This window comes from Peromyscus eremicus, chromosome 7 (assembly GCF_949786415.1).
Source record: "Peromyscus eremicus chromosome 7, PerEre_H2_v1, whole genome shotgun sequence".
NCBI lineage: Eukaryota > Metazoa > Chordata > Mammalia > Rodentia > Cricetidae > Peromyscus > Peromyscus eremicus.
Window position 1 is genome coordinate 17,872,032 of NC_081422.1, and position 25,372 is coordinate 17,897,403.

At 54.9% G+C, this 25,372-nt stretch overlaps 2 protein-coding genes and 1 pseudogene across 5 annotated transcripts in view; 1 reads left to right on the top strand and 2 right to left on the bottom strand.

Moving 5' to 3' along the window:
* Positions 1 to 50: 50 nt before the first annotated feature.
* On the bottom strand, positions 51 to 18,805 carry Odad3 (outer dynein arm docking complex subunit 3). Of its 4 annotated transcripts, XM_059267488.1 has the most exons (14): positions 18,489 to 18,805; positions 18,036 to 18,294; positions 12,970 to 13,091; positions 12,811 to 12,888; positions 5,797 to 5,967; positions 5,586 to 5,687; positions 5,371 to 5,496; positions 4,641 to 4,763; positions 3,994 to 4,149; positions 2,026 to 2,186; positions 1,787 to 1,943; positions 984 to 1,139; positions 561 to 645; positions 51 to 415 (listed from the first exon to the last, which is right to left on the bottom strand). In XM_059267488.1, the coding sequence occupies exons 2-14, from the start codon at positions 18,265 to 18,267 to the stop codon at positions 297 to 299; spliced, it is 1,788 nt and encodes a 595-aa protein (XP_059123471.1). In that variant the 5' UTR covers positions 18,268 to 18,294; positions 18,489 to 18,805; the 3' UTR covers positions 51 to 296. The 4 variants fall into 4 exon arrangements, 3 of the variants coding, with proteins under 3 accessions (XP_059123471.1, XP_059123472.1, XP_059123470.1); XM_059267489.1 differs by lacking the exon at positions 18,489 to 18,805 and having other exon boundaries at positions 3,994 to 4,146; positions 18,036 to 18,482; XM_059267487.1 differs by lacking the exon at positions 18,489 to 18,805 and having other exon boundaries at positions 18,036 to 18,482.
* LOC131914584 (ATP synthase F(0) complex subunit C1, mitochondrial-like) lies at positions 7,506 to 11,739 on the bottom strand (annotated as a pseudogene).
* Prkcsh (protein kinase C substrate 80K-H) overlaps positions 18,466 to 25,372 on the top strand; it is a 14,258-nt gene continuing 7,351 nt past the window's right edge. The window contains exons 1-6 of the mRNA XM_059267490.1: positions 18,466 to 18,931; positions 19,240 to 19,389; positions 19,538 to 19,654; positions 20,363 to 20,458; positions 20,552 to 20,609; positions 22,610 to 22,727. Of these exons, the coding sequence (XP_059123473.1) occupies positions 19,314 to 19,389; positions 19,538 to 19,654; positions 20,363 to 20,458; positions 20,552 to 20,609; positions 22,610 to 22,727 (465 nt within the window). The 5' untranslated portion in view covers positions 18,466 to 18,931; positions 19,240 to 19,313. The remainder of the gene's footprint in view (positions 18,932 to 19,239; positions 19,390 to 19,537; positions 19,655 to 20,362; positions 20,459 to 20,551; positions 20,610 to 22,609; positions 22,728 to 25,372) is intronic.

Genomic DNA, 25,372 nt, shown 5'->3' on the forward strand with positions numbered 1-25,372 from the left:
TCAGCCATTTGGGGGCGGTGCAGGGTCAAGAAGAGGTGAATACCCAGGGGGTTGGTCAGTGACCTTTATTGCGCGATTCTGAGGCTGGCTCTAACCCGACTTGAGAGATTTACTGTGGGAACTTATGGCTCGGCCTTTCCTCTCCTCCGGGCGCTGCTGGCCAGCGGTGCTCCCTGCTCGAGCCTCCCTCAGCCCTTGAAGGCGCCTCACGGGCTCCCCCACACCGGTAAGTGGGCCCGGAGGGTCGGAGGGCTCCCTAGAGGCCTGGAGGCGTCCGATGGGACGTGACTGCGAGTCTAGGACCTGCGCGACCTACTGCGCTTCTTGCTGCGGGCTTCGATTAACTTCTGGGAACGGAGCTTGAAGGCAGTGCGGGTCACCACATCACGGTCGTCGTCCTCACTCTCCTCTTCGTCTGCACAGAGGCATGACGGGTGGGGAGGGGAAGAGATCGTTTCTGTTCCCCTTCCCAGACTTTACCACACCATGCACCTCCTCCTTGGCCTTGACCTAAGGCCACCTCGTGCCCTCTCGTCCATCCCCCTTGGGCGCGCACTGACCAAAGAACTTGTCCTTGGGGGTGGAGACCGGCAGGACGATGCGGGTGTTGTAGAGGGGCAGTCTTCCTTCTAACGTGCTCAGGAACTACAAGAGGCAGGAGAGAGGTGTGGGGACTGCAGTGAAGCTCTGTTCCTCCTTCTCCCACTTACCTCAAGATAATGCCCGAACTCTAGGTGAGACCACTGCCCACTCTGTGCATACTCTTTCCCAGCAGGCCTACACTGTCACTCAAGCCTACTGCCCATAGGCCTCTCCAGAGTCACCCCAGGTTCTCCAGTCCTGCCATCTGGGGTCCACCCGGTCCCCACCTCTCTTTTTTTGGATATGAAGCTCACCCCTCAGTCCCCACCCGTCGTTCAGCCTGCCCTCTGGTGTCCCACCCCTCCCCCAGCCTGGACCCCTGCCGGCAGATGTCAGTGCACCTCCCGTTCTGTGATGTGTCGCAGCATCTCTGGCACGTCGTGGGTCTCTAGCTGCCCCTGCAGTTTCAGCATCTTTTCCTCGAAAACGACCAGCAGATTGGACACGTAGTCCTCTGCATCCGGGTCTAACTTCTTTCCTGCCAAAAGGCTATCATCCTGCAGTGGGGACCAGCCAAGTGAGCTGAGAGATGCAGGGTCCTGGGAAGGGACAGACTTCACCCACGAGTGGGGCTTTTCCCAGGGAGGGGAGAGCTTTCAGAGAGAGTCCACCCACAGGCGGGTCCTCTAAAATTAAAGCCTTGCCTTGAAGGCGGAGCCTTTGGACTTGAGCTATACAAAGGATGGAGAGGTCTCTTTGAGATTAATAACACGAACTAGGCCATTGTGAGGGTGGCTTTCTAAAGAAATGGCGCTCTTGCAGATAGGGTGGGACTTTCTTCGCCAGGGGCTGCACCACCGCTGGAGGGCTGCTTAAGTGTTGGGTTGTTGGGGATGGTTGGTTTTGCGCATGGAGTCAGTTTGAGGCTGAGCGAAAGAGGACTTCCCAAGGAATGTGGGACCCGGACAGTGATGCGTGGCGTGGAACTTTCTTCCTTAAAAGGAGCCTCGCGTTCTGGGAAGGAGTCAGGGCTGGGATCCTATGACTTGTGTGGCACCTTTGCTCCAACGCTCGGAAGCTCTGGGAGGGCGAGGGCAGGGCTCGCCAGGACGGGGTGGGGCTTTCGGCGGTGGAACCTCCCAGGGATGGTGGCCATTGGGGCGGAGCATCACTAGGGGTAGACCTTTACCAGGGCGGGGCCTACCATTGTCACGTGGTTCAGTTTGTTGGTCAGATGCTCCAAGCAGTCCTTGGCCAACTCGAGGGTTCGCAAGGTGCGATCCAGTTGCTCCTGGGTGTTGTTACGCCGCTGCTCTTCCGTCTTGAGCGTCTCCTGCATCTGGTCTCGATGCTTCTGCTGGCTGCCGGGAGCCGGGAGGTTCAGTAACTACAGGCGGGTGACTCCAGCGTCCCCCAGGCCTCCCTCAGCCACTGAGGCCTCACCTAACCAGTGTGGCGTCCCCTGAGTACTTGAGGTTCTCCAGCTCGCTCTGGAGCCGCTCCTTCTCCTCCTTCAACCTCACCAACGTCTGCTCGTTGTCCCTCTTGAGATTCTCCAGCTGCGTAAAGGTCTCGTCCTGTGCCAGGAACCTTCGTACCACCGCCTGCGGGCCACCCATCCCTGGTCAGAGCCTGGGTCAAGGGAGACTCGAGGGCAGTCTGACTCTGCCTGTGTCACACAGCCGTGTGTGAGGATCGTGCGGGTCAGTCTCCGGTGTGTGTCACACAGCCATCTGTGATCGTGCGGGTCAGTCTCCAGTGTGTGTCACACAGCTGTGTGTGAGGATAGTGCGGGTCAGTCTCCAGTGTGTGTCACACGGCCGTGTGTGAGGATCGTGCGGGTCAGTCTCCGGTGTGTGTCACACAGCCGTGTGTGAGGATCGTGCGGGTCAGTCTCCGGTGTGTGTCACACAGCCATCTGTGATCGTGCGGGTCAGTCTCCAGTGTGTGTCACACAGCCGTCTGTGAGGATCGTGCAGGTCAGTCTCCTGTGTGTGTGTCACACAGCCGTCTGTGAGGATCGTGCGGGTCAGTCTCCAGTGTGTGTCACACAGCCGTGTGTGAGGATCATGCGGGTCAGTCTCCAGTGTGTGTCACACGGCCGTGTGTGAGGATCGTGCGGGTCAGTCTCCGGTGTGTGTGTCACACAGCCGTGTGTGAGGATCGTGCGGGTCAGTCTCCAGTGTGTGTCACACAGCCGTGTGTGAGGATCGTGCGGGTCAGTCTCCAGTGTGTGTCACACAGCCATCTGTGATCGTGCGGGTCAGTCTCCAGTGTGTGTCACACAGCCGTCTGTGAGGATCGTGCAGGTCAGTCTCCTGTGTGTGTGTCACACAGCCGTCTGTGAGGATCGTGCGGGTCAGTCTCCGGTGTGTGTCACACGGCCGTGTGTGAGGATCGTGCGGGTCAGTCTCCGGTGTGTGTGTCACACAGCCGTGTGTGAGGATCGTGCGGGTCAGTCTCTGGTGTGTGTCACACAGCCGTGTGTGAGGATCGTGCGGGTCAGTCTCCAGTGTGTGTCACACAGCCGTGTGTGAGGATCGTGTGGGTCAGTCTCCTGGCCATTTCAAGGCTGTACTTTTCCCCACGTCCTTTCCTGCCTACATTTGAGTCAGCTAAAATCAGCATGCGGGAGGCAGCAGAGTGGTGAACACAACCGCTTTCAAAACCACTGTGCCAGCAAGTTCTGACTGGGTATCTGGCCCAATAGCACAAAGACACTGTGCCTCTAGGGTGCCATCAGCCCTCCCGCTGCTGGTGTATGCATGTGCTGCAGCAGCACCCACGTGGATTTCAGACTTGGAAGACTCTGCTGTCACTGTCCACTACACGGGGCCCGGGGATGGAACTCAAGTGTCAGGCTTGGGAGCGATCATCTTTACCCACTGAGCCACCTCACCAGCCTGGGACCCACTTCTGAAGGGGGCCTTGAACTGGTAAATGGGTCTACAGCTAACCTCACAGGTCAGAGCCAGGAGAGCCTGGGGATTAACGCTTTCTGAGGAGTGGCGGGGTGCAGAGAACCCAAACTGGAGAAACTGACGGGTGTGCGTGTGTGTGTCGCATCCTCGGTCAGTGTTCTAAAGCAGGATCAGGCACCGGAGGGAGACACACAGGGTCTTGGAAGACAGCATGGCTCCTAACAAGTGACGCACAGAGCAGGGCCCGGATTCCACGATTGGGCCATACTGGGGGGTCTACTATATCCTAGATCATTCCACACAGTGATGATCTGAGAAACAGAACCTGACAGATAAAACTCCCAGAACTGACATACCAAAGAAGTCAGCAGAAGGGAAGGAAGTGAGGGCTGATGTGGACAGCTCTGCCGGAGGTGGAGCGGGCCAGGAGAGGACGCCTTTAAGGGAAGAGGAACCTTTTCTGGCTCAAGTGCTGGCCCGAGGCACTCACATGTGATTCAGCCACTCCAGTGGCATCCTTGATCTTGCCAAACATCACTTCCATCTGGTACATGCCCCAGCGCTGCTTCAGCTCCTCCTCCTTGTGGCGCTGGTAGTCCTGGATCGTATCTTCTGACTGCAGCAGGATGTGCTCTCGCTGCGTCTGCTTGAGGGTGGGGGACCGTCAAGACCACTATCAAAGTCAGCTCCAGATAGGGGCTTAGGGCAGAGGTCAGGAGAGGATCCGGTTTAGCTTGAATTGTGGGAGACAGGACAAAGTCTTGGGACTAGGTACGGTTATCCCTGTAGAAGTCAAAGAGGTGGTCTCTGTACCAGGGCAAGGAGGCAGGGTCATAGAAGGAGGGGCCTCCAGAAAGGGGCGGGCTAGAGCCCCAGTCAGATTTAGAACACAGGGGTCTAAATTAAATGGGGAAGGATGAATCAGACAATCAGGATAAGACTGCAGGCCATGACCTCTCCCAGGAAAGGAGGCTGAGGTGAGATTGTGCGAGGAACCGATTGCATCAGGAGGGGCGGGGTTTGGACGAAAGTGAGTCGTAGGGAAGGCTCTAGGTCAGGATGTGGGCGCAAAGCAGAGGAGGTGTGAGACCCGTCTGGTTTGAGCTGGCGACGCCCTGCACCTTAAGGTGTGCCCACCTTGCGCTCCATGCGCTCAGTCTGAAGTTTCTTCTCTTCCACCCGCTTCTTGCAGTCGGTTATGTAGTGTTCGCGCTTCTTGCGGTCTCGGATCGCAGTCTCCTCCAGATACTGCAGCTGGTTCTAGAGGGAGGGTGGGGGCATCAGGCATCTCTCCAGGATAGAAGGGGAGCAGCGGACCCCGGGCGACACAGCAGCAGTACCGATTGCTGGGAAAGACAACTCAATTCTGACTAGAATTCCCGGAGCTACTTTCTGTGAATTGAAACACTTCCTCCTAGAGGAAGAGGGAGGCTCAAGACTCAGGAAGTGCATGAAACTTACAAGGCTCAAGAAACGAGATTCACAGGGCCTCTCCCCAGGTTACACTGGCTGGGTGAGGAGACTTACGAGTGGAACTCTGGAGACAGACACAGCTTCCACATCAGTAACCCCTCACCCATGCTCTGTAAGGAAGCCCAATAAACTCATTTTTCTCCAAGTTGGACTTTGGTGGATGTTCTGTTGTTGTTTAACCGTGTAGCCCTGACTGTCCTGGAACTCGCTCTGTAGACCAGGCTGGCCTGGACTCACAGAGATCTGCCTGCCTGTGCCTGCGAGCACTGGTATTTAAGGCATGCATCAATGCACCTGGCTGGGGTTAGTACCGCCTCCCCGGGAAGAGTCAGATACCAATGGCCGCTGTGCAGGACCCCCACCCCTCCTCCACCCTGGGCAGGTCGACCAGCACCTTGGCCAGGTCCCGAGCGTTCAGGGCCTCCTGATTCACCACCTTCAGCTCCACCACCTCATGTTTGGTCTTCACTACCTCGGCCTCCATGGAGTCCAGCCGGTTCTCCAAGTTGAGACTTTCCTCCTGGCACATGGAGAGAGGGAAAGCGTGTGACGGCTGCCGCTGGCCAGGTCCGCCCTCCTCACCTACCTCTCTCCCGCAAGCATCCCTACCTGGAGGTAAGACTTGAGCTGCAGGTACACGTTGGTAATGTGCTCCGCTTCCTCTGCCTTCATCCGGGCCTTCTCCAGCCGGTTCTCCAGATTGCGCATGGTCTAGGGGGACAGCAGGCCGGGCCGGGGTCCCTCCCGCACCACGCACGCACGCAGGCACGCACGCAGGCACGCCTCCCCCAGGACCCCTGCGGCCCGCAGCAAGCCCCACCTTGGCGGCCTCTGTGTTGTTGTCCTGGGCCTCCGCCATCTCCAGCTGGCGCAGGCTGTGCTGCAACCTCAGCCCCTCCAGCTGCTTCCGCCGCAGCGTCACCTGGTGCCGTAAGGCATTCAGCTGGTTCATCTTCTCCCTCAGCTGGTGCTCCAGGTGCTCCAGGGCCTGCTGCGGGGGACGCCAGAGAGCAGAACCTCAGCTTGCCCACCCCGAACCCTGGAGTCCCGGTTCTCTCTGGTCTCCCAGCTGGCTTCCAAGACCCTTGGCAGCCATTTTTTTTCTGTCCGTGTGTGTGTGTGTGTGTGTGTGTGTGTGTGTGTGTGTGTGTGTGTGTGTGCACGTGCACATAGGAGGATTTGGGCCTTGCACAGCTGGACAGTGGCTATACCTGTGAGCTATAGTCCCAGGTCTCTTTTACATTTATTTTATTTTATTTTTGGTTTTTCGAGACAGGGTTTCTCTGTGTAGCTTTGGGTCCTGTTGTGGAACTTGCTCTGTAGACCAGGCTGGCCTCGAACTCACAGAGATCTGCCTGCCTCTGCCTCCCGAGTGCTGGGATTAAAGGTGTGCACCACCACCGGCTTCTTTTTTTTTTTTTTTTTTTTTTTTGGTTTTTCAAGACAGGGTTTCTCTGTGTAGCTTTGCGCCTCTTCTGGAACTCACTTGGTAGCCCAGGCTGGCCTCGAACTCACAGAGATCCGCCTGGCTCTGCCTCCCGAGTGCTGGGATTAAAGGCTTTTTTTTTTTTTTTTTTTAAAGACATGGTTTTATGTAGTCTGGGTTGGTTTCAAATTCTGTATCCAGCCAGAGATGAATTTGGACTTCTGATCCTTCTGCCTCCACCTCCCGAATGTTGGGATCATATTGGTGTTCTATTGCACCCCATTTAATGAGGCCCTGGGGATTAACTGGGGCTTTGGCTTCATGTATGCTAGGGAAGCAGTCTGCCTACACCTTCAGCTCCTTCGTGTGTGTGTGTGTGTGTGTGTGTGTGTGTGTGTGTGCGCGCCCATGTACACAGAGGCCAGAGATCAATGTCCAGTATCTTTGTCTACTGTTTTCCAGCTTTCTGATTGAGACATGGTCTCTCACTGAACTTAGAGCTAGCTGCTCATAGACCTTAGCGCTCTGAGGATCATCTTCTCTTCAGTTCCCTAGTGCTGGGATAACAGGTACACGCAACCACACATGGACCCCCATTGTTTTTATTTCCTTTTCTGTGTGTGTGGGTGCACATGTCCAGGTCAGAGGACAACTTGTTGGAGGTAATTGGTTCTTCCCTTGTACCATTTGGGCTCAGAGATCAAACTCAGGTCACCAGGCTCGACAATAAGCACTTTTGCATGTTGGGCCATCTTGCCAGCCCACACTCCGATTTTTATATGGGTTCTGGTTCTGGGAATAGGACTTATGCCAACACAGCAAGCTTACCACCGACCGAGCCACCTTCCCAGGTTCCTAGTTCATCTCCCATCACAGTTTCACATTTTAAAATTTTATTTCATTTTTAAGTGTAATGGTGTGGTGTCTGCATGTATATCTGTGCCTCATTTGTATCTGATGCCCTAGGATGCCAGGAGAGGGCATCGGATCCCTTGCAGCTGGAGTTAGACAGTTGTGAGCAGCCATGTGGTGCTGGGAATTGCACCCAGGTGTTCTGTGCTCTAAACCACTGAGCCATTGCTTCAACTCCAGTGCCTAGAGTTTTAAAGATTCCCGGATCTCTCTTCTTCCCCCACCCAACTGTAAAGCTGGGCACACAGCAGCAGTGGGACTGGCCTGTAGTAATGTGGGTGACTCCACAGAGCCTCACATGGGAAGAGGATGAGGAAGGGGATCACTAAAGAGAAGAGCCCTGTGGCTCAGACAGGGGCAAAACCCAAAATGGCATGGGAGAAGAGCTGCTCCATGAAAGACAGGTTCCTGGCATCACCAATAATCAAGCTGCCAAACAACATTCCAATGCCAGACTCTGCTCTGGCCACACCAACTGTGGTGGCCTCAAAACCAATAAACTTAGCTACGGTGTCAGCGTCCAGGGAGACAACACTAGAACATCTGTCTGGCCACGTGGAAAGGGGAGCAGCTGCGGGGAGGCTGTCCAGCGGGAAGGGAGGCTGTCCAGTGGGGAGGGAGGCTGTCCAGTGGGAAGGGAGGCTGTCCAGTGGGAGGGAGGCTGTCCAGTGGGAGGGAGACTGTCCAGTGGGAGGCTGTCCAGGGGAAGGGAGGCTGTCCAGTGGGAAGGGAGGCTGTCCAGTGGAAGGGAGGCTGTCCAGTGGGAGGCTGTCCAGGGGAAGGGAGGCTGTCCAGTGGGAAGGGAGGCTGTCCAGGGGAAGGGAGGCTGTCCAGGGGAAGGGAGGCTGTCCAGGGGAAGGGAGGCTGTCCAGCAGGAAGGGAGGCTGTCCAGTGGAAGGGAGGCTGTCCAGTGGGAGGGAGGCTGTCCAGTGGGAGGGAGGCTGTCCAGTGGGGAGGGAGGCTGTCCAGTGGGAAGGGAGGCTGTCCAGTGGAAGGGAGGCTGTCCAGTGGGAAGGGAGGCTGTCCAGTGGGAGGGAGGCTGTCCAGTGGGAAGGGAGGCTGTCCAGTGGGAATGGAGGCTGTCCAGTGGGAGGGAGGCTGTCCAGTGGGAAGGGAGGCTGTCCAGTGGGAAGGGAGGCTGTCCAGTGGGAAGGGAGGCTGTCCAGTGGGAAGGGAGGCTGTCCAGTGGGAAGGGAGGCTGTCTAGTGGGAAGGGGGGCTGTCCAGTGGGAGGGAGGCTGTCCAGTGGGAGGCTGTCCAGTGGGAAGGGAGGCTGTCGTCCAGTGGGAGGGAGGCTGTCGTCCAGTGGGAGGGAGGCTGTCGTCCAGTGGGAGGGAGGCTGTCCAGTGGAAGGGAGGCTGTCCAGTGGGAAGGGAGGCTGTCCAGTGGGAAGGGAGGCTGTCCAGTGGGAGGGAGGCTGTCCAGTGGAAGGGAGGCTGTCGTCCAGTGGGAGGGAGGCTGTCCAGTGGGAAGGGAGGCTGTCCAGTGGAAGGGAGGCTGTCCAGTGGGAGGCTGTCCAGGGGAAGGGAGGCTGTCCAGTGGGAAGGGAGGCTGTCCAGGGGAAGGGAGGCTGTCCAGGGGAAGGGAGGCTGTCCAGGGGAAGGGAGGCTGTCCAGCAGGAAGGGAGGCTGTCCAGTGGAAGGGAGGCTGTCCAGTGGGAGGGAGGCTGTCCAGTGGGAGGGAGGCTGTCCAGTGGGGAGGGAGGCTGTCCAGTGGGAAGGGAGGCTGTCCAGTGGAAGGGAGGCTGTCCAGTGGGAAGGGAGGCTGTCCAGTGGGAGGGAGGCTGTCCAGTGGGAAGGGAGGCTGTCCAGTGGGAATGGAGGCTGTCCAGTGGGAGGGAGGCTGTCCAGTGGGAAGGGAGGCTGTCCAGTGGGAAGGGAGGCTGTCCAGTGGGAAGGGAGGCTGTCCAGTGGGAAGGGAGGCTGTCCAGTGGGAAGGGAGGCTGTCTAGTGGGAAGGGGGGCTGTCCAGTGGGAGGGAGGCTGTCCAGTGGGAGGCTGTCCAGTGGGAAGGGAGGCTGTCGTCCAGTGGGAGGGAGGCTGTCGTCCAGTGGGAGGGAGGCTGTCGTCCAGTGGGAGGGAGGCTGTCCAGTGGAAGGGAGGCTGTCCAGTGGGAAGGGAGGCTGTCCAGTGGGAAGGGAGGCTGTCCAGTGGGAGGGAGGCTGTCCAGTGGAAGGGAGGCTGTCGTCCAGTGGGAGGGAGGCTGTCCAGTGGGAGGGAGGCTGTCCAGTGGGAGGGAGGCTGTCCAGTGGGAGGGAGGCTGTCCAGTGGGAAGGGAGGCTGTCCAGTGGGAAGGGAGGCTGTCGTCCAGTGGAAGGGAGGCTGTCCAGTGGGAAGGGAGGCTGTCGTCCAGTGGAAGGGAGGCTGTCCAGTGGGAAGGGAGGCTGTCCAGTGGGAAGGGAGGCTGTCGTCCAGTGGGAGGGAGGCTGTCCAGTGGGAATGGAGGCTGTCCAGTGGGAGGCTGTCCAGGGGAAGGGGGGCTGTCCAGTGGGAAGGGAGGCTGTCCAGTGGGAAGGGAGGCTGTCCAGTGGGAAGGGAGGCTGTCCAGTGGGAAGGGAGGCTGTCCAGTGGGAAGGGGGGCTGTCCAGTGGGAAGGGAGGCTGTCCAGTGGGAGGGAGGCTGTCCAGGGGAAGGGGGGCTGTCCAGTGGGAAGGGAGGCTGTCCAGTGGAAGGGAGGCTGTCCAGTGGGAAGGGAGGCTGTCGTCCAGTGGAAGGGAGGCTGTCCAGTGGGAAGGGAGGCTGTCCAGTGGGAAGGGAGGCTGTCGTCCAGTGGGAGGGAGGCTGTCCAGTGGGAATGGAGGCTGTCCAGTGGGAGGCTGTCCAGGGGAAGGGGGGCTGTCCAGTGGGAAGGGAGGCTGTCCAGTGGGAAGGGAGGCTGTCCAGTGGGAAGGGAGGCTGTCCAGTGGGAAGGGAGGCTGTCCAGTGGGAAGGGGGGCTGTCCAGTGGGAAGGGAGGCTGTCCAGTGGGAGGGAGGCTGTCCAGGGGAAGGGGGGCTGTCCAGTGGGAAGGGAGGCTGTCCAGTGGAAGGGAGGCTGTCCAGTGGGAAGGGAGGCTGTCCAGTGGGAAGGGAGGCTGTCCAGTGGGAGGCTGTCCAGGGGAAGGGGGGCTGTCCAGTGGGAAGGGAGGCTGTCCAGTGGAAGGGAGGCTGTCCAGGGGAAGGGGGGCTGTCCAGTGGGAAGGGGGGCTGTCCAGTGGGAAGGGAGGCTGTCCAGTGGAAGGGAGGCTGTCCAGTGGGAAGGGAGGCTGTCCAGTGGGAAGGGAGGCTGTCCAGTGGGAAGGGGGGCTGTCCAGTGGGAAGGGAGGCTGTCCAGTGGGAAGGGGGGCTGTCCAGTGGGAAGGGAGGCTGTCCAGTGGGAAGGGAGGCTGTCCAGTGGGAAGGGAGGCTGTCCAGTGGGAGGGAGGCTGTCCAGTGGGAGGCTGTCCAGGGGAGGCTGTCCAGTGGGAAGGGAGGCTGTCCAGTGGGAAGGGAGGCTGTCCAGTGGGAGGGAGGCTGTCCAGTGGGAAGGGAGGCTGTCCAGTGGGAAGGGAGGCTGTCCAGTGGGAAGGGAGGCTGTCCAGTGGGAGGGAGGCTGTCCAGTGGGAGGCTGTCCAGGGGAAGGGAGGCTGTCCAGTGGAAGGGAGGCTGTCCAGGGGAAAGGAGGCTGTCCAGTGGGAAGGAGGCTGTCCAGTGGGAGGGAGGCTGTCCAGTGGGAGGGAGGCTGTCCAGTGGGAAGGGAGGCTGTCCAGTGGGAAGGGAGGCTGTCCAGTGGGAAGGGAGGCTGTCCAGTGGGAGGGAGGCTGTCCAGTGGGAGGGAGGCTGTCCAGTGGGAGGGAGGCTGTCCAGTGGGAGGCTGTCCAGTGGAAGGGAGGCTGTCGTCCAGTGGAAGGGAGGCTGTCCAGTGGAAGGGAGGCTGTCCAGTGGGAGGGAGGCTGTCCAGTGGGAAGGGAGGCTGTCCAGTGGGAGGGAGGCTGTCGTCCAGTGGAAGGGAGGCTGTCCAGTGGGAGGGAGGCTGTCCAGTGGGAGGGAGGCTGTCCAGTGGGAGGGAGGCTGTCCAGTGGGAGGGAGGCTGTCCAGTGGGAGGGAGGCTGTCCAGTGGGAAGGGAGGCTGTCCAGTGGGAGGGAGGCTGTCCAGTGGGAGGGAGGCTGTCCAGTGGGAGGGAGGCTGTTGTCCAGTGGGAGGGAGGCTGTCCAGTGGGAGGGAGGCTGTCCAGTGGGAAGGGAGGCTGTCCAGTGGGAGGGAGGCTGTCCAGTGGGAGGGAGGCTGTCCAGTGGGAGGGAGGCTGTCCAGTGGGAGGGAGGCTGTCCAGTGGGAGGCTGTCCAGTGGGAGGGAGGCTGTCCAGGTGGGGCCTCTGGTCTTCTCAGGAGGGAGGCAGACACAAGCCCAATCAGACCCGATATAAGGGCTGGTCAGAACAGGAGAAACAAGCAGTGCCTTGGTAGTTCACATCTTTTTCAGTCTCCCAGTTTTAGTCCTTGGTCTCAGCACTCAGCTTCTCTACCCCTCTTTCTCTTTCTTTTTTCCCCACCCTGAGACAGGGTTTCTCTGGGTAACAGTCCTGATTGTCCTGGAACTTGCTCTGTAGACCAGGCTGGCGTAGAACTCAGAGATCCACCTGCCTCTGCCTCCAGAGTGCTGGGACTAAAGATGTGTGCCACCAGTGCCCAGCTTCCTCTTTTTTTTTTTTTTTTTTTTTTTTTGAGCTGAGGATCGAACCCAGGGCCTTGTGCTTGCTAGGCAAGCACTCTACCACTGAGCTAAATTCCCAACCCTTTTTCTTTCTTTTTTAAAGATATATTTCATATTTAATTATGTGTATGAACGTGGGTATGTGCAAATGTGTGCAGTGCCCTCAGAGGCCAAAGACCTGAGATTAGGTGACAGAGTCACAGCCAGTTGTGACCAGCCTCGAGTGAGTGCTTGAAACCCAGCTCGGCTCCTCTGCCAGAGCAGTATGTTCTATTAACTGCTGAGCCATCTCTCCGGAAACCTACTGCCGCAACCCAGGGTTTCAGGTCTCCCTCTGCAGCCCAGGCTGGCCTTGAACTCTCGCTCCTCTTTCCTCAGCCTCTCTGTGCTCAGAATGGAGGCGTGCACCCCTACACTCAACACCTGTCAGTCTTCCACCAGGACACACCTTCTTGAAAGGGCTCACTTTGCCTTATCACCAAATGCCACCAACGGTAACACTGGGTCAAACACAAGGTCAGTGTGTCATAAAGATCTCACTGATAGACCAGCAAGATGGCTCAGTGGTAAAAGCACTGAGTGCTGCCTGGTGGTCTGAGTTCCCTCACTGAACCCCACGTGGTAGGAGAGAACCGACTCCCAGAAGTTGCTGTCTGGCCTCCATACCTGTGCTGAGGCCCCTGAGACTGCACATATACAAAAAGAGATGTTAATTTTTCCCATTGAGCGAATAAATGATCGGCAGCTGGTGTGGAGCAAGCCTGGAAAGGAAGCGCCTGGGACAGGAAGCTGGTGTAGAGGAAGTGAAGGGGGCTGGGGCTGGGGGCTAACCTCACAAGTCCTGTTCTTCAGGTACGGCTTCTCTGACTTCCATTCCTGAATGATTGCCTGGACCACTTTAGAATCTCCCTGGCAAGGAGAGGAGCCCAGTCATTTCCTCAGGTCCCTTGTCCGTCCCCCCCCACCAAGCCCTCCACTCACCACCCTCACCTGAAGCATGTCTTTTAGCTGCATGCGGAGAGCCTTGGTCTCCTCTTGGAGCTGGTTGATGGTGTCTTGGTTCTTCTTCATGTTCCATTGGGAGCTCTCATAAAAGGCCTTCCGGTCACCCTCTGGGGCAGACAGGGGTCACAGTCACTGGGTAGGTGAATGGCACTTCCCAGAGAAAAGACCTATTTGGGGGTGGTGGTGGGGTTTTGTTTGTTTTGTTTTTGTTTTTAGATAGGGTTCCTTGTAGCCCAGGCTGGCCACAAACTCATCATAAAGCCAAGGCTGGCCTTGAGTTCTTGCTTCTCTTCGCTCCGTCTCCCAAGTGCTGGGATTGCAGGTGTGTGGTCCTATCCCACTCAGTCTGTGCAGAGCTGGGGCTTGAACATGCCAGGCAAGTACCTCCCAGCTGAGCTGCAGCCCCAGAACTCTTTTACTTAAGAAGAGGAAGAAGTGCACATGCTTGTGTGAGTATATCCACACATGTATGTGGGGAGGTTCATGCGCCTATGCACTTGGAGGCCAGAAAGACATTGGGTGTCTCCATATCACCCTCAGCTCATTCTTTTCTCTTTTTAAATGATTTTATTTTGGAGGCTGGAGAGAGATGGCTCAGCAGGTTAAGATCCAGTACTCTTCTTGCAGAGGACCCAGGTTCAGTTCCAGCACCCACGTGGTAGCTAATAACTGCCTGTACTCCAGTTCCAGGGGGGGTCAGAATTCCTCTTCTGGCCTCCTTGGGCACCTGCACTTGTGTGTACCACCCCCCCCCTCACATGGAGACAAATTCGTATTCATTATTAAAAATAAATTCTTTTTTTTTTTTTTTTTTTTTTGGTTTTTCGAGACAGGGTTTCTCTGTGTAGCTTTGCGCCTTTCCTGGGACTCACTTGGTAGCCCAGGCTGGCCTTGAACTCACAGAGATCTGCCTGGCTCTGCCTCCCGAGTGCTGGGATTAAAGGTGTGCGCCACCACCGCCCAGCCTAAAAATAAATTCTTAAAAACATTTTAAGTGTGTGTGTGTGTGTGTGTGTGTGTGTGTGTGCATATGTGTGCTTGTGTGCATTGTCTGCAGAGGCCAGAAGGTGGCATTGGGTCCCCTGGAGCTGGTGGAGTTAGAGATGACAGGGAGCTGCCGGACTGGGTGCTGGGAACTGAACTTGGGTCCTCTGTAAGAACATTATGTAGACTTAATTGCTGAGGCAGCTCTCTAGTCCTCTACTCATTCCTTTCGGAGGCAGAGTCTCTCTGTGAATGTTGGGGCTGGAGTCCGGGAGGCTGAAAGCAGGGAGGCTCCATTTTCTACCCAACTAGGAGCTGAAGTTATGGGCACTTACCGGATGGACAGCTTTTTCTGTGGCCCTAGAACTGAAACTCTGCTCTTGAGGATTCTGAAGCAAGCACTTTCAACTTCCCAGGCATCTCTCACCATCGTCGCCCCCTTTGGTCTTGTTTTTCTCAGAGAAAGTCTCTTATAGCCCAGGCTGCTTTGGAACTCACTATGTAGCCAAGGGTGGCCTTGAATTCCTGATCTTCCTGTCTCTAAGCCCCAAGTTTTGAGATGATAGGTGTGTCCCATCATTCCTGGCACTCAAGACCTTTTGCAAACCATTTTTTGTTTGATCTCTTTAAATGGGGTCTTAGTATGTAGCTCAGGCTAGGCTGGATCCTCTGCCTCAGCCTCCTGGTATGCACCATCAAGCCCAGTCAACAGTATTATGGTGGCTGCTGGTGGAGAGAGGACATTTACCTGGGTGCAGGGGATCAATTCTAATGCCCTAAGGTACAGTAGAGTAGTAACAGTATAAAACATCTCATGTGTTGCCAAATAGCTACACAAAGGATTATATGCCCTTTACAATAACATCAGCAATGTCTGATGATGGAAATGCCAAATAACATAGTCTAGTTATGGTACAATGTACTAAGATAACACTCTGTATCCCACAAACACATATGAGTATTCCTTATCAGTCAAAATCATATGAACTAAATAGGTATGGTGGTACACTTAGGAGGCAAAGGCAGGCAGAGCACTGTGAGTTACAGGCTAGCCAGGGTAAGACCCTGTTTCAAAAAAACAAAACAAAGCTGGAAGGTGGTGGCACTCGCCTTTAATCCCAGCACTCAGGAGGCAGAGGCAGGCAGATCTCTCTGAGTTCGAGGCCAGCCTGGTCTACAAATCGAGTTCCAGGACAGCCAGAGCTGTTAAACAGAGAAACTCTGTCTTGAAACAAACAAACAACTCAACCAAACAAAAAGCAAAATCAGAGGCTGGAGAGATGGCCCTGTGGCTAAAAGGTCAGCTCCACCAGAGGTTTGATCCCCAGCTCCCATAAGGCAGCCCCCAATAGTCTGTAACTTCAGTTCCAGGGGATCTGATGCCCTCTTCAGACCTGCAAAGGCACCAGGCACACACATGGTACACAGACATATTTAGGTAAAACACTCATATGCATAAAATTTTAAAAGTTAATTAAAAAAAAAAGGCAAAACCCATATGGCTATGGCTGTAGCTCATGCCTAGCCTAGCCTTTATGAGGCACTGGGTCTGATCTCAAGCAGCACAAAAATGAATAAACAAACCAGCACACTGCTTTAATCTCAACACTCAGGAGACCTCGGCAGGCAGATTTCTGAATTCAAGGCCAGCCAAGTCTACAATGCAAGTTCCAAGGCAGCTAAGGCTACACTGAGAGACCTTGTCTTAACAAAACCAAACCAACCAAACAAAAAAACCCCAAAACTTTCTCTCCAACACAAATTTCTTTTGTTACGGATGACAGTATCAATCCCCAGCACCCTATAAAACAGGTGGTGTGCTGGTGCGTTCCTTTATTCTCTTAGCATGAGGAAGGCAGAGGCAGGAGGATCAGAAAGTCAAGGTCCCAGGGAACAAACTCAGGATGTCAGCCTTCGAAGCAAGCATCCTTATCTGTTGAGACATCTTGCTGACCTACATTCCCTTGGTCTTTCTCTCTCTTTAGACAGGGTCTGACTCTGTAGCCCAGGTTAGCTTTTAACTCACTAGATACCCCATAATATCCTCAAAATCATGACAGTCATCTAGCCTCAGCCTTCCAAGTGCTGCAGTTAGAGGTACGTGTTACCACACCTGGCGTACGTTACAATATTCTTAAACTAAAAGCATATTAAGGTAAGTGCTACAGTGCTTGTCTAGCACATGTAGGGACTAAGTTAGAGTCTCAGCCCAGGCTGGGTTTGGACTTGCTGCATACCCAAGGATGACCTTGCACTCCTAATCCTCCTGCCTCCCAAATTCTAGGTGTATGCTACCTTGTCTGGCTTTGAATACACACACACACACATCACATATGCTGGCCTGGAACTCCATATGTAGACCAGACTGAACTCAAATTCACAGATCTACCTGCCTCTGTCTTGGGATTAAAGCCATGTACCACTACACCCAGCCTGTAAGATTAACTCCTTTTTTTTTTTTTTTTTGGCTGGGGGTGGGGTGAGAGTGTTGACACAGGGTTTCTCTGTGTAGCCCTGGCTATCCTGGATCTCACTTTGTAGACCAGGCTGGCCTTGAACTCATAGAGATCTGTCTGCCTCTGCCCCCAGAACGCTGGGATTAAAAGCATGCTTGACACCACAGCACAGTTTTAAGATTACATTTTAACAATAAGAGTAACAGTATGCTGGGCGGTGGTGGCGCACGCCTTTAATCCCAGCACTCGGGAGGCAGAGCCAAGCGGATCTCTGTGAGTTTGAGGCCGGCCTGGGCTACCAAGTGAGTTCCAGGAAAGGTGCAAAGCTACACAGAGAAACCCTGTCTCGAAAAACCAAAAAAAAGAGTAACAGTATACAAGGGCTTTCCAAATGCTGGCATAATCAATATTTGGTCTTGATAGTTATTTGCTGTGGGGCTGTATTAGGCCTTATAACATGTAAAGCTTCCTCTCGGCCTCTGCTTAAAAAAACCAAGTAGTAGTCTCCCATACTCAGCAATATGACAGCCAAAAAAGTCTGCAGACTTTGCTCAGTGGTCTCTGGAAAGGGCAGAATTATCTCCCTCAATAGAAGCCACTAGTTTTCACTTTCTACTTTGTAACAATGTGCACTATTTTGAGCATTTTATGGATTTCAAGTACTACATTGTGAGGTTACTATGCCCATTTTATAGATGGAAAAACTGAACACAATTAGATTACTCCTAGTTCTCTTAAGAGCTAACAACTACTATGCAGAGCTAAGATTCAAACTCAAGAGAAACAAACTCCCCTGGGGCTGGAGATACAACTCAGTAAAGTGCTTGCGTTGCAGCGTGCATGAAGCCCTGGGTCCCAGCCTCAGTACCTCATAATCCAGGCATGGTGGCACAAGTCTATAACTCAAGAGGTCGAATTGGGTCTCCTTAGAGTTCAAGTCAGTCTGGGCCACATGAGACCAAATCTCAAAAATAATAATTTAATAAATAAATAAATACATAAATAAAAATTGGGCTGGAGAAGCTGGGCATAGTGGCACATACCTTAAATCCCAACCATCGAAGTCAGAGGTAGGCAGCTCTCTAAGTTCAAGGCCAGCCTGGTCTACAGAGCAAGTTTCAGGACAGCCAGGGATACATAGAGAAACCCGGTTTCAAAATAACCAAAAACCAATAAAATAAAATAAAATTTCACTGGAGAGACGGCTCAGTGGTTAAGAGCATTTGCTGGTCCTGCAGAGGGCCTAAGGTCAGTCTCCAGCTCCCACACTGGTCAGCTTTTAACACCTGTAGGTACAGCTCCAAGAGATCCACTGCTGTCTCCTGGTTTCTGAGAGTACTTCACTCGGTCCTCAGACACTCAAAACAAAATAATAAATAAAATTAAATAAGAAAAATGAACCCTAGAATCTGTGCTTTTCACCCACACAAATGCACATCAGAAAAGATGAAATTACCATGTGAGAGACGGGTAAGAAGCACGAACAAATTTGAGGATTTGCATCTACAAGTTAGTCACCTAGGTTCGCGCTGGTAAAACACCTGCCACTTGGTGCCTACTCAGAAGGCTGGGTGGACACTCTTGATCCGTGCCTCTTCTGTGCCATCTTACCTAACAGTTGGATTTTCCTTTGTAACTCAAGCACCTGAGCGTGCACAGAAGACTTCCCCGAATGGTAGGAGGTTCCCGCCTTGTTTCGCTGTGCAGGCCAGGCCTGTGCCCGGCCCAAAGCCTTGCCTCTGTGGCCCTGAACCTTACTGCCCTTGCCTTTGGAAGAGGGCGCTGAAACTTGCTCCTGGCTAGTCACAACAGTCGCGGCTGCCCAGCACAGGGGAGATGTCATGGTGATTGGGTTGAGGTCAGGAAGCCTCTAAAGAGTAGGAGAGTAACTACAAGTTGGCCTCTTCAGTTCAGGATCCTCAACACTGGTTCCCTGAGCTCTGGCAATGCACTTTGGCTAACTGCTTGGCTGGGGGCCTCTTAGCATCTCCCGGTTGCTAAGTAACGTCCTCCCCCGCCCGCGTTCCCAAGGAAACCACTGGCGTTGCACTCCACGGCTCTCACTGGCTAGTGCGGTTCAGAGGGGCGGTCCCCCAAGGAGGCTCAGCAAAAGAGCGGCGCGATCGTTTGGCGAAGGGGCTGGGCACGTCAGCGGTCACGTGCTCACTTCTCCCCTCCCGCACCCCCTTCTCCCTGCGTGTTCGCCGGTCGTGGCCAGAAACCCGCCACTCCCAACATGGAGGCACACTGCGCCGCCATTAAGCGCTAGACTTCCGATCTGTTCTCTCTAAGGCTGTCTTCATGTTCCTACTCAAGATGGCCGCCTCAGCGGCCGCACCCGCGCTCTTGCCACTCCCAACATGGCGTCCCCTAGTTGCCGTCCTCCAAGCGTGGCGAGCAAAACGGAAGTGACGCATCCCAGAGCGTTCCGTTTTCTTTCTGCTGCAGGAACCGTGGCTGCTGAGCCAAGCTGGTGCGGGGGCTATTGACCTTTGTCTCGGCCTCGTGTAGGTGATGAAGTAGCGGTGGGAGGAAGGCACCCTGATTTCTTAGAGGTTGCATTAGGGAGGGTGGTGTGGAGGGACTGTAATTCCTTTGGGCCCGTTGGCGGGAGTTGCCCACTTCACCCGATTACAGAGACCTAAGGTTTTGAGTTCCCGTTGAGACTTTCACTGGCTCGGGTTGGGGAGACCCCCTGGCCCTGCACCTCCAACTCGGCAGCCAATTGAGCCCTCACTTTCCAGAAGTAGTGGTGAGGCCAGTTTGGGCTAAGCAGCCCTCTCTCAATGACCGGATGCTTCATTCTTTCCTGCAGTGAGAGGACACAGCACATCTTCCTACAGCCTGCTTCCTGTCGCAGAACACACTTCCGGTCTCGACCCGGACGGAATGCTGCTGCTGCTGCTGCTGCTCCCCCTCTGCTGGGCCGTAGAGGTTAAGAGACCTCGGGGCGTTTCCCTCAGCAGTGAGTCCTTTTTGTGCATAGCCTGGTGGTCGGGAGGGGCATTTCCCGCCTTTTGCCTCAGTTTCCCGTAGCGTTCTAGTGAATGGGTAGGTCAGAGGTAGTAGTTATTTGAGAAGATCTGGGCTGAAACTCCTGTTTTCTTCCCCAGACCATCACTTCTATGACGAGTCTAAGCCTTTCACGTGTTTGGATGGCACAGCCACCATCCCGTTCGATCAGGTGAACGATGATTACTGCGACTGCAAGGATGGTTCCGATGAGCCTGGTGAGCTGCGTCTGCATTCCTCGCTGCCCGTTAGATGAGCTTGCCAAGAGTGATGCCCCATGAGGATTAGGGCCCCATCTTCCCATTGCTCCCTGCTCAGTGAGCAGGACGAGGCACAGAAATGAGATCCCTGTTACAGGCTTGGCTTAGCTCAGTGGTAGAATTTGTAGGTTTCAGCCCCTGGTTTCCATTCCCAAGTAAAAGACCAAATGTTCAGACTTATGACCAAGTCGGCAACCAGAGAGGAACTGGGAATCGCTTCCAGGAGGAGGTGAGGTTTCTGGCCAGGAGGAGCCAGCATGAGCACCTCTCAGAGGTGGGAGGGGGAGTGAGGCTAAATGGCATTCTAGGGACTGGTGAAGGCAGAGGAGGAGGGGGCGCGTTGTCAGGCCTTTTTGAAGGGCCTTAGGAGAAGCTGGAGAAGACTGGAGGGTTCTGTTGCAGGCCCCTGAAGATGCCCTTTCTCCCCTTGGTTGTTCCTTGGTTTATTTTTGCTTTTCAGACACTTCGTGTAGCCCAGGCTGGCCTTGAACACACAGTGTAGCTGAGAGTGATCTTGACCTATTGATCCTGCTTTTACCTCCCAAGTGCTGGGATTACAGACACTTACCACCACACCGAATTTACGCCTGTTTTTCCGGTGCTTTCCGTGACTAGATGAGACACATCTGGCTTGGAGCACATTCAACAGACTTTCTTTTTCTGCAGGCACAGCTGCTTGTCCCAATGGCAGCTTCCACTGCACCAACACTGGGTACAAGCCCCTGTACATCCTGTCTAGCCGGGTTAACGATGGGATATGTGGTAAGTGGCAGTACTCTGGGGATGTGGGGAAGGAGGCGGGGCTGGGGGGGTAGGGGTTCCCCTCTTTGATCTTTGCCCTCACCTCTGCCTCAGATTGCTGTGACGGGACAGATGAATACAACAGCGGCAGTGTCTGTGAGAACACCTGCAGGTGGGTGGGTCGCAGGGGTACCCTGGGCACCCTGCTGCCTTGCCAAGCGCTGCTTGGAGGTCAGGCCGCTTCCTTGTCGGTTTTTTTTTTTCTTTTTTCCTTTGCTTTTTAAGGTTAATTTTCATTTGCTGAGTATGGTGGCACACACCTCTGGTCCTAGCACTTGGGAGGCAGGTTTATTTTTATGGTGTGCGCGTGCGTGAGTGAGAGAGAGAGAGTATATGACACCCACATGCGTGTCTACTGCCCAGGCCAGAAGAGAGTGTCCCCTGGAGTTGGAGTTACAGGTTGAATTCAGGTCCTCCAGAAGAGCAGCAAGTGAAGTCTCTCCAGCCCCTCTTGTTTTTTAGAGATAGGCTCTCCCTCGGTGTGCCCGGCAGCCTGGCCTCACGAGTCTCCTCCCCTAACCTCCTGAGTGCTAGGATTACGAGTCTACACTGCTGTGGCGCCTTTTGTCCTTTTGTGAATCCACTGGTCATGCCCCTTGGGAACTCCACATTACCAGCATGCCCTCCAGCTAGGTAGCAGTTGAGACTGTTTACCTGTTCAAAAAAAACAGCTGGTGGGACAGGCCTGGAGTCACAGCACTTGGGAGGTGGCGGTGGGAGGTTCTAGATCTCTTTGGCTCCACTGAGTCTGAAGCATGGGCTGCCAGAGACCCTGTATTAAAAAACAAAAAACTGGAGAAACTCAGTGCAGGAGAGAAATGACTTGGCTTGTGCTTGGTGGCCTGACAGACTTGAACTTGAGCTCTAATTGGGTTAATGCTCTCAGTACTTGTTTTTATTTTTTTCCACCCCCCCCAGACACGTTTTATTTTTTTAATCTCTCTCTTTTGAAGCAGAGTCTCTCTGTGTAGCTCTGGCTGTCTTAGAACTCATTCTGTAGACCAGGCTGTCCTCAAAGTCACGGAGATCCACCTGCCTCCGAACCCCAAGCTCTGGGATTAAAGGTGTGTGCCATCATACCTGGCTTTTTGATCTCTTTTTGTGTGTCTGTGTAGTATGTGCGTAAAGCACAAGAACACGTGTGTGCAGATATGTGCATGAGGAAGCTAAGAGGACATGTTGGGCTTCTTGCTCTTTCACTCTGTTGTAAGCCTTTGAGACAGTGTCTCTCACTGGTGGCCAGCAAGCCCTGGCAATCCCCCTGTCTCCACCCAGGTGTGTGTGGCCACAATTAGCTTTTTTGGTAGGTGCTAGGGACTTGAACCCAGGCCCTCATGCTTAGGTAACATGCACACTTACCCCACCCCCAGCCATCTCCCAAGCCCCTGCTTAACTTTTTGAGACAGGGTCTTAAGCTTATCTTGGGTGACCTGGACTTTGGGAGATAATTCTTCTCCCTCTGTCTTCTAGTTGTTGGGATTACAACTGTGTCTGCCACGTTGGGGTTTGTTTTAGTTTTTGAGACTCCGTAGCCCAGACTAGCCTCAGACTTGGCTAGCTAGCCAATCATAACCTTGAGCTGCTGTTCCTCCTGGCTGTACAGCCTGGTGCTGAGTTGCGGGTGTCGTCACCACCCCTGACAAACCGACAGCTCTGGGTTTGGGTTTTGATGTTTTGTGAGGAGCCAGGGTCTTACTGTGGGGCCTTGGCTGGGTTGGTACTCACTGTATAGACCAGGCTGCCTCAGACTCCCAGAGTGCTGGGATTCCAGGTGTGCGTCACCACGACTGGCCTGAGCCTGTGGTTCTTACTCTTCCTCCTCTGTCAGTTTGGGGGTTAGCTTCCAACCCCATTCCTCACCATTTCCTAGTCTGTTCTGTAATCCCAAGGATAGGCGGGCTGTGCACACTGTCCGTCTTCTCAAGGACAGAACAGAGGCCTCTGATCAGAAGAACCTGGAGGGGCAGGTTGAATGGGTTCTGGGTCTTGCCTTTCTCAGCATTGTTCGTGGGGGTTGTGGATGGAGCTGGCAGGTAACTCAGACCCTTCTGGAACAGCCAAACCTGCTGGGTCCTGAGTGTCTTTAATGGTACTTGTGTGTGTCTACTCCAGAGAGAAGGGTCGTAAGGAAAAAGAGTCCCTGCAGCAGCTGGCTGAGGTCACCCGCGAGGGCTTCCGTCTCAAGAAGATGCTCATTGAGGAGTGGAAAACAGCCCGGGAAGAGAAGCAGGTGAGGGACCCTGAGAGATGCATTGGTAGGACCTGGGCCCGGGGTCCTTGAGTGATGGTTGGGTAAACGCATGTGGGGTGTGCACTTGACTCTGGGCTGTGATGAGCCTGTGTCTGTCTCCCCCCATCCCACCCCCCCGAGACAGGGTTTCTCTGTGTAGTTTTGGTGCCTGTCCTGGATCTCGCACTGTAGACCAGGCTGGCCTTGAACTCACAGAGATCCACCTGGCTCTGCCTCCCGAGTGCTGGGATTAAAGGCGTGTGCCACCACCGCCCGGCACCTGTGTCTGTCTTTATGAGTGGTTGACCAAGCACTTCCCAAGTAAGAGGCTGTCTATCAGCTTCAAGCCAGGGTGTTAACTCCTGCAGACAGGAAGAACATCTCTTGGTATCCCTACCCCACTGTCTGTAACCGAGGCTGGTGGTTGGTGACACTGTAGTTCTGGGGAAATCTCTCAGCTTAATGGCAGTAGAAACTGCTACACCGAATGAGTGCGGTGGGTCTTGAGGATTCTTAGGCTGTGTGTCTCCCTCCCCTGCCCACTGCCTTGGCTCATCCATGCTTCAGCAGCAGCACTGTGTGGGCGGGAGGTCCTTCCCAGTGCACTGAGATGGCACTGTCCAAGGGGGAGTCCAGGCCCCTCTCTCCCACCCCCGTGGCTGGAGAATCTCTCTCCAGATTGAGGAGCTGGAAGGCCCTGCTTCATTAAGTGGGCAGTGATTGCCCCTTCAAATTCAGGGCATCTGGGGAAGCCAAGGGTGAGGTCGGTTCTGTGTAACCTTTGCCTTCCAGGGGAGGTGAGAAGGTCCTGGTGAGGGGGCCTGAGGCTGGCAGAAAGACGTCCTACCTTACACTTCATGGGAGCCCTGTCTGTGCCTCCAGACCAGAGCTTGCCTGGGGCGCTTTTTGTTGTCGCCGCCCCACCCCCACCCCTTTTAAATTGATTTTTTTTTTTTTTTTTTGAGACGGGGTCTGTGTAGCCCTGGCCTGCCTGGAGTTTCCTATGTGGACAAGGCTGACCTCAAACTCACAGAGCTCACCTGTCTCTGCCTACTGAGTGTTGGGATTAAGGCGTGCACTACCATGCCCACACCTTCCTTTCTTTTATTATTGTGCTGAAGCTGGAACCCAAGGCTTTGTGTAAGCTAGGCAGGCACTCTCGTACTGAGCCACAACCCAGGGCTGTCAAACAGAGCTCTACCACTGAGTCACACCCCAGCCCCTCACTGGGGATTCTAGGCAGGGACTCTACCACTGAGCCACACCCCAAACCCTCACTGGGGATTCTAGGCAGGGACTCTACCACTGAGCCACACCCCAACCCCTCACTGGGGGATTCTAGGCAGGGGCTCTACCACTGAGCCACACCCCACCCCCTCACTGGGGGATTCTAGGCAGGGACTCTACCACTGAGCCACACCCCACCCCCTCACTGGGGGATTCTAGGCAGGGGCTCTACCACTGAGCCACACCCCAGCCCCTTGCTGGGGGATTCTAGGCAGGGGCTTTACCACTGAGCCACACCCCAGCCCCTCACTGGGGGATTCTAGGCAGGGGCTTTACCACTGAGCCACACCCTAGCCCCTCACTGGGGGATTCTAGGCAGGGGCTCTACCACTGAGCCACACCCCAGCTCCTCACTGGGGATTCTAGACAGGGGCTCTCACTGAGCCACACCCCAGCCCCTCACTGGGGGGTTCTAGGCAGGTGTTCACCCTGTTCTGTACTCCCAGCCCTGTTGCTTCTCAGAACATGTATGGATGCCCAGGGTATACTTGGTGCTATGCAGGCACCTGCCTCGGGAATGCTAGATAGTTAGAAAGTTATATCCTTCCTGTTGGGTAGAGACGTTCAGGGACCTCAGGACATCAAGAGCTTTCTTGCATGGTTACCCTCACCCATCCTGGGGACAGGAAATAAAGATGATTTCCTGGAGGAGGGGCTATCTTAATGGAAATCTGTAGGGTAATTCAAGTCGGCTATGGAAAGTGTTGCAGGCTGAAAGCCGCACGGGAAGAACTGGAAGCAGAGAGTTGGGGAGGTCTGAATGTTACCCTTGAGTTTCAGGACAGGGATGGCAATGGGTGCCGATGAGATGGCTCAGTGGGGAAAAATACTGGACACCAAGCCTCATGAGCGGAGTTTGAGTCCCAGGAGAGAACTGGGTCTTGTGAATTGTCATCTCACGGCCACACGTATCCCTCCTCAGTTTAAATGATGGACATATGACAGGTGGGACTGGGGAAGAGGCCTAATGTCATACAGGATGTCATGGGCTGTATGAAGCTTCTGGGCTCCAAAGAGCCACAGGGAACTAGAATAGAGTGGGGATACCCTGTGGTGCGGGTGTGTGTCCTGTGTGTCCTGTGGTGCGGGTGTGTGTTCTGTGATGTGGGTGTGTGTTCTGTGATATGTGTGTTCTGTGGTGCGGGTGTGTGTCCTGTGATGCGGATATGTGTCCTGTGATGCAGGTGTGTGTTCTGTGATGCGGGTGTGTGTACTGTGATGTGGGGGTGTCCTGTGATGCGGGTGTGTGTTCTGTGATGCGGGTGTGTGTTCTGTGATGTGGTTGTGTGTCCTGTGATGCGGGTGTGTGTCCTGTGATGCGGGTGTGTGTCCTGTGATGTGGTTGTGTGTCCTGTGAT

Bases quoted from the DNA above. Each gene is read 5' to 3' on its own strand.
- Odad3 (XM_059267488.1), bottom strand. From the start codon at position 18,267: ATGACATCTCCCCTGTGCTGGGCAGCCGCGACTGTTGTGACTAGCCAG. The intron at 5,497-5,585 runs GTAGGGATGCTT...TCCATGTGCCAG, and splicing joins AGCTCAAGTCTTACCTCCAG to GAGGAAAGTCTCAACTTGGA. The intron at 1,140-1,786 runs GTAGGCCCCGCC...TCCCCACTGCAG, and splicing joins AACTGAACCACGTGACAATG to GATGATAGCCTTTTGGCAGG.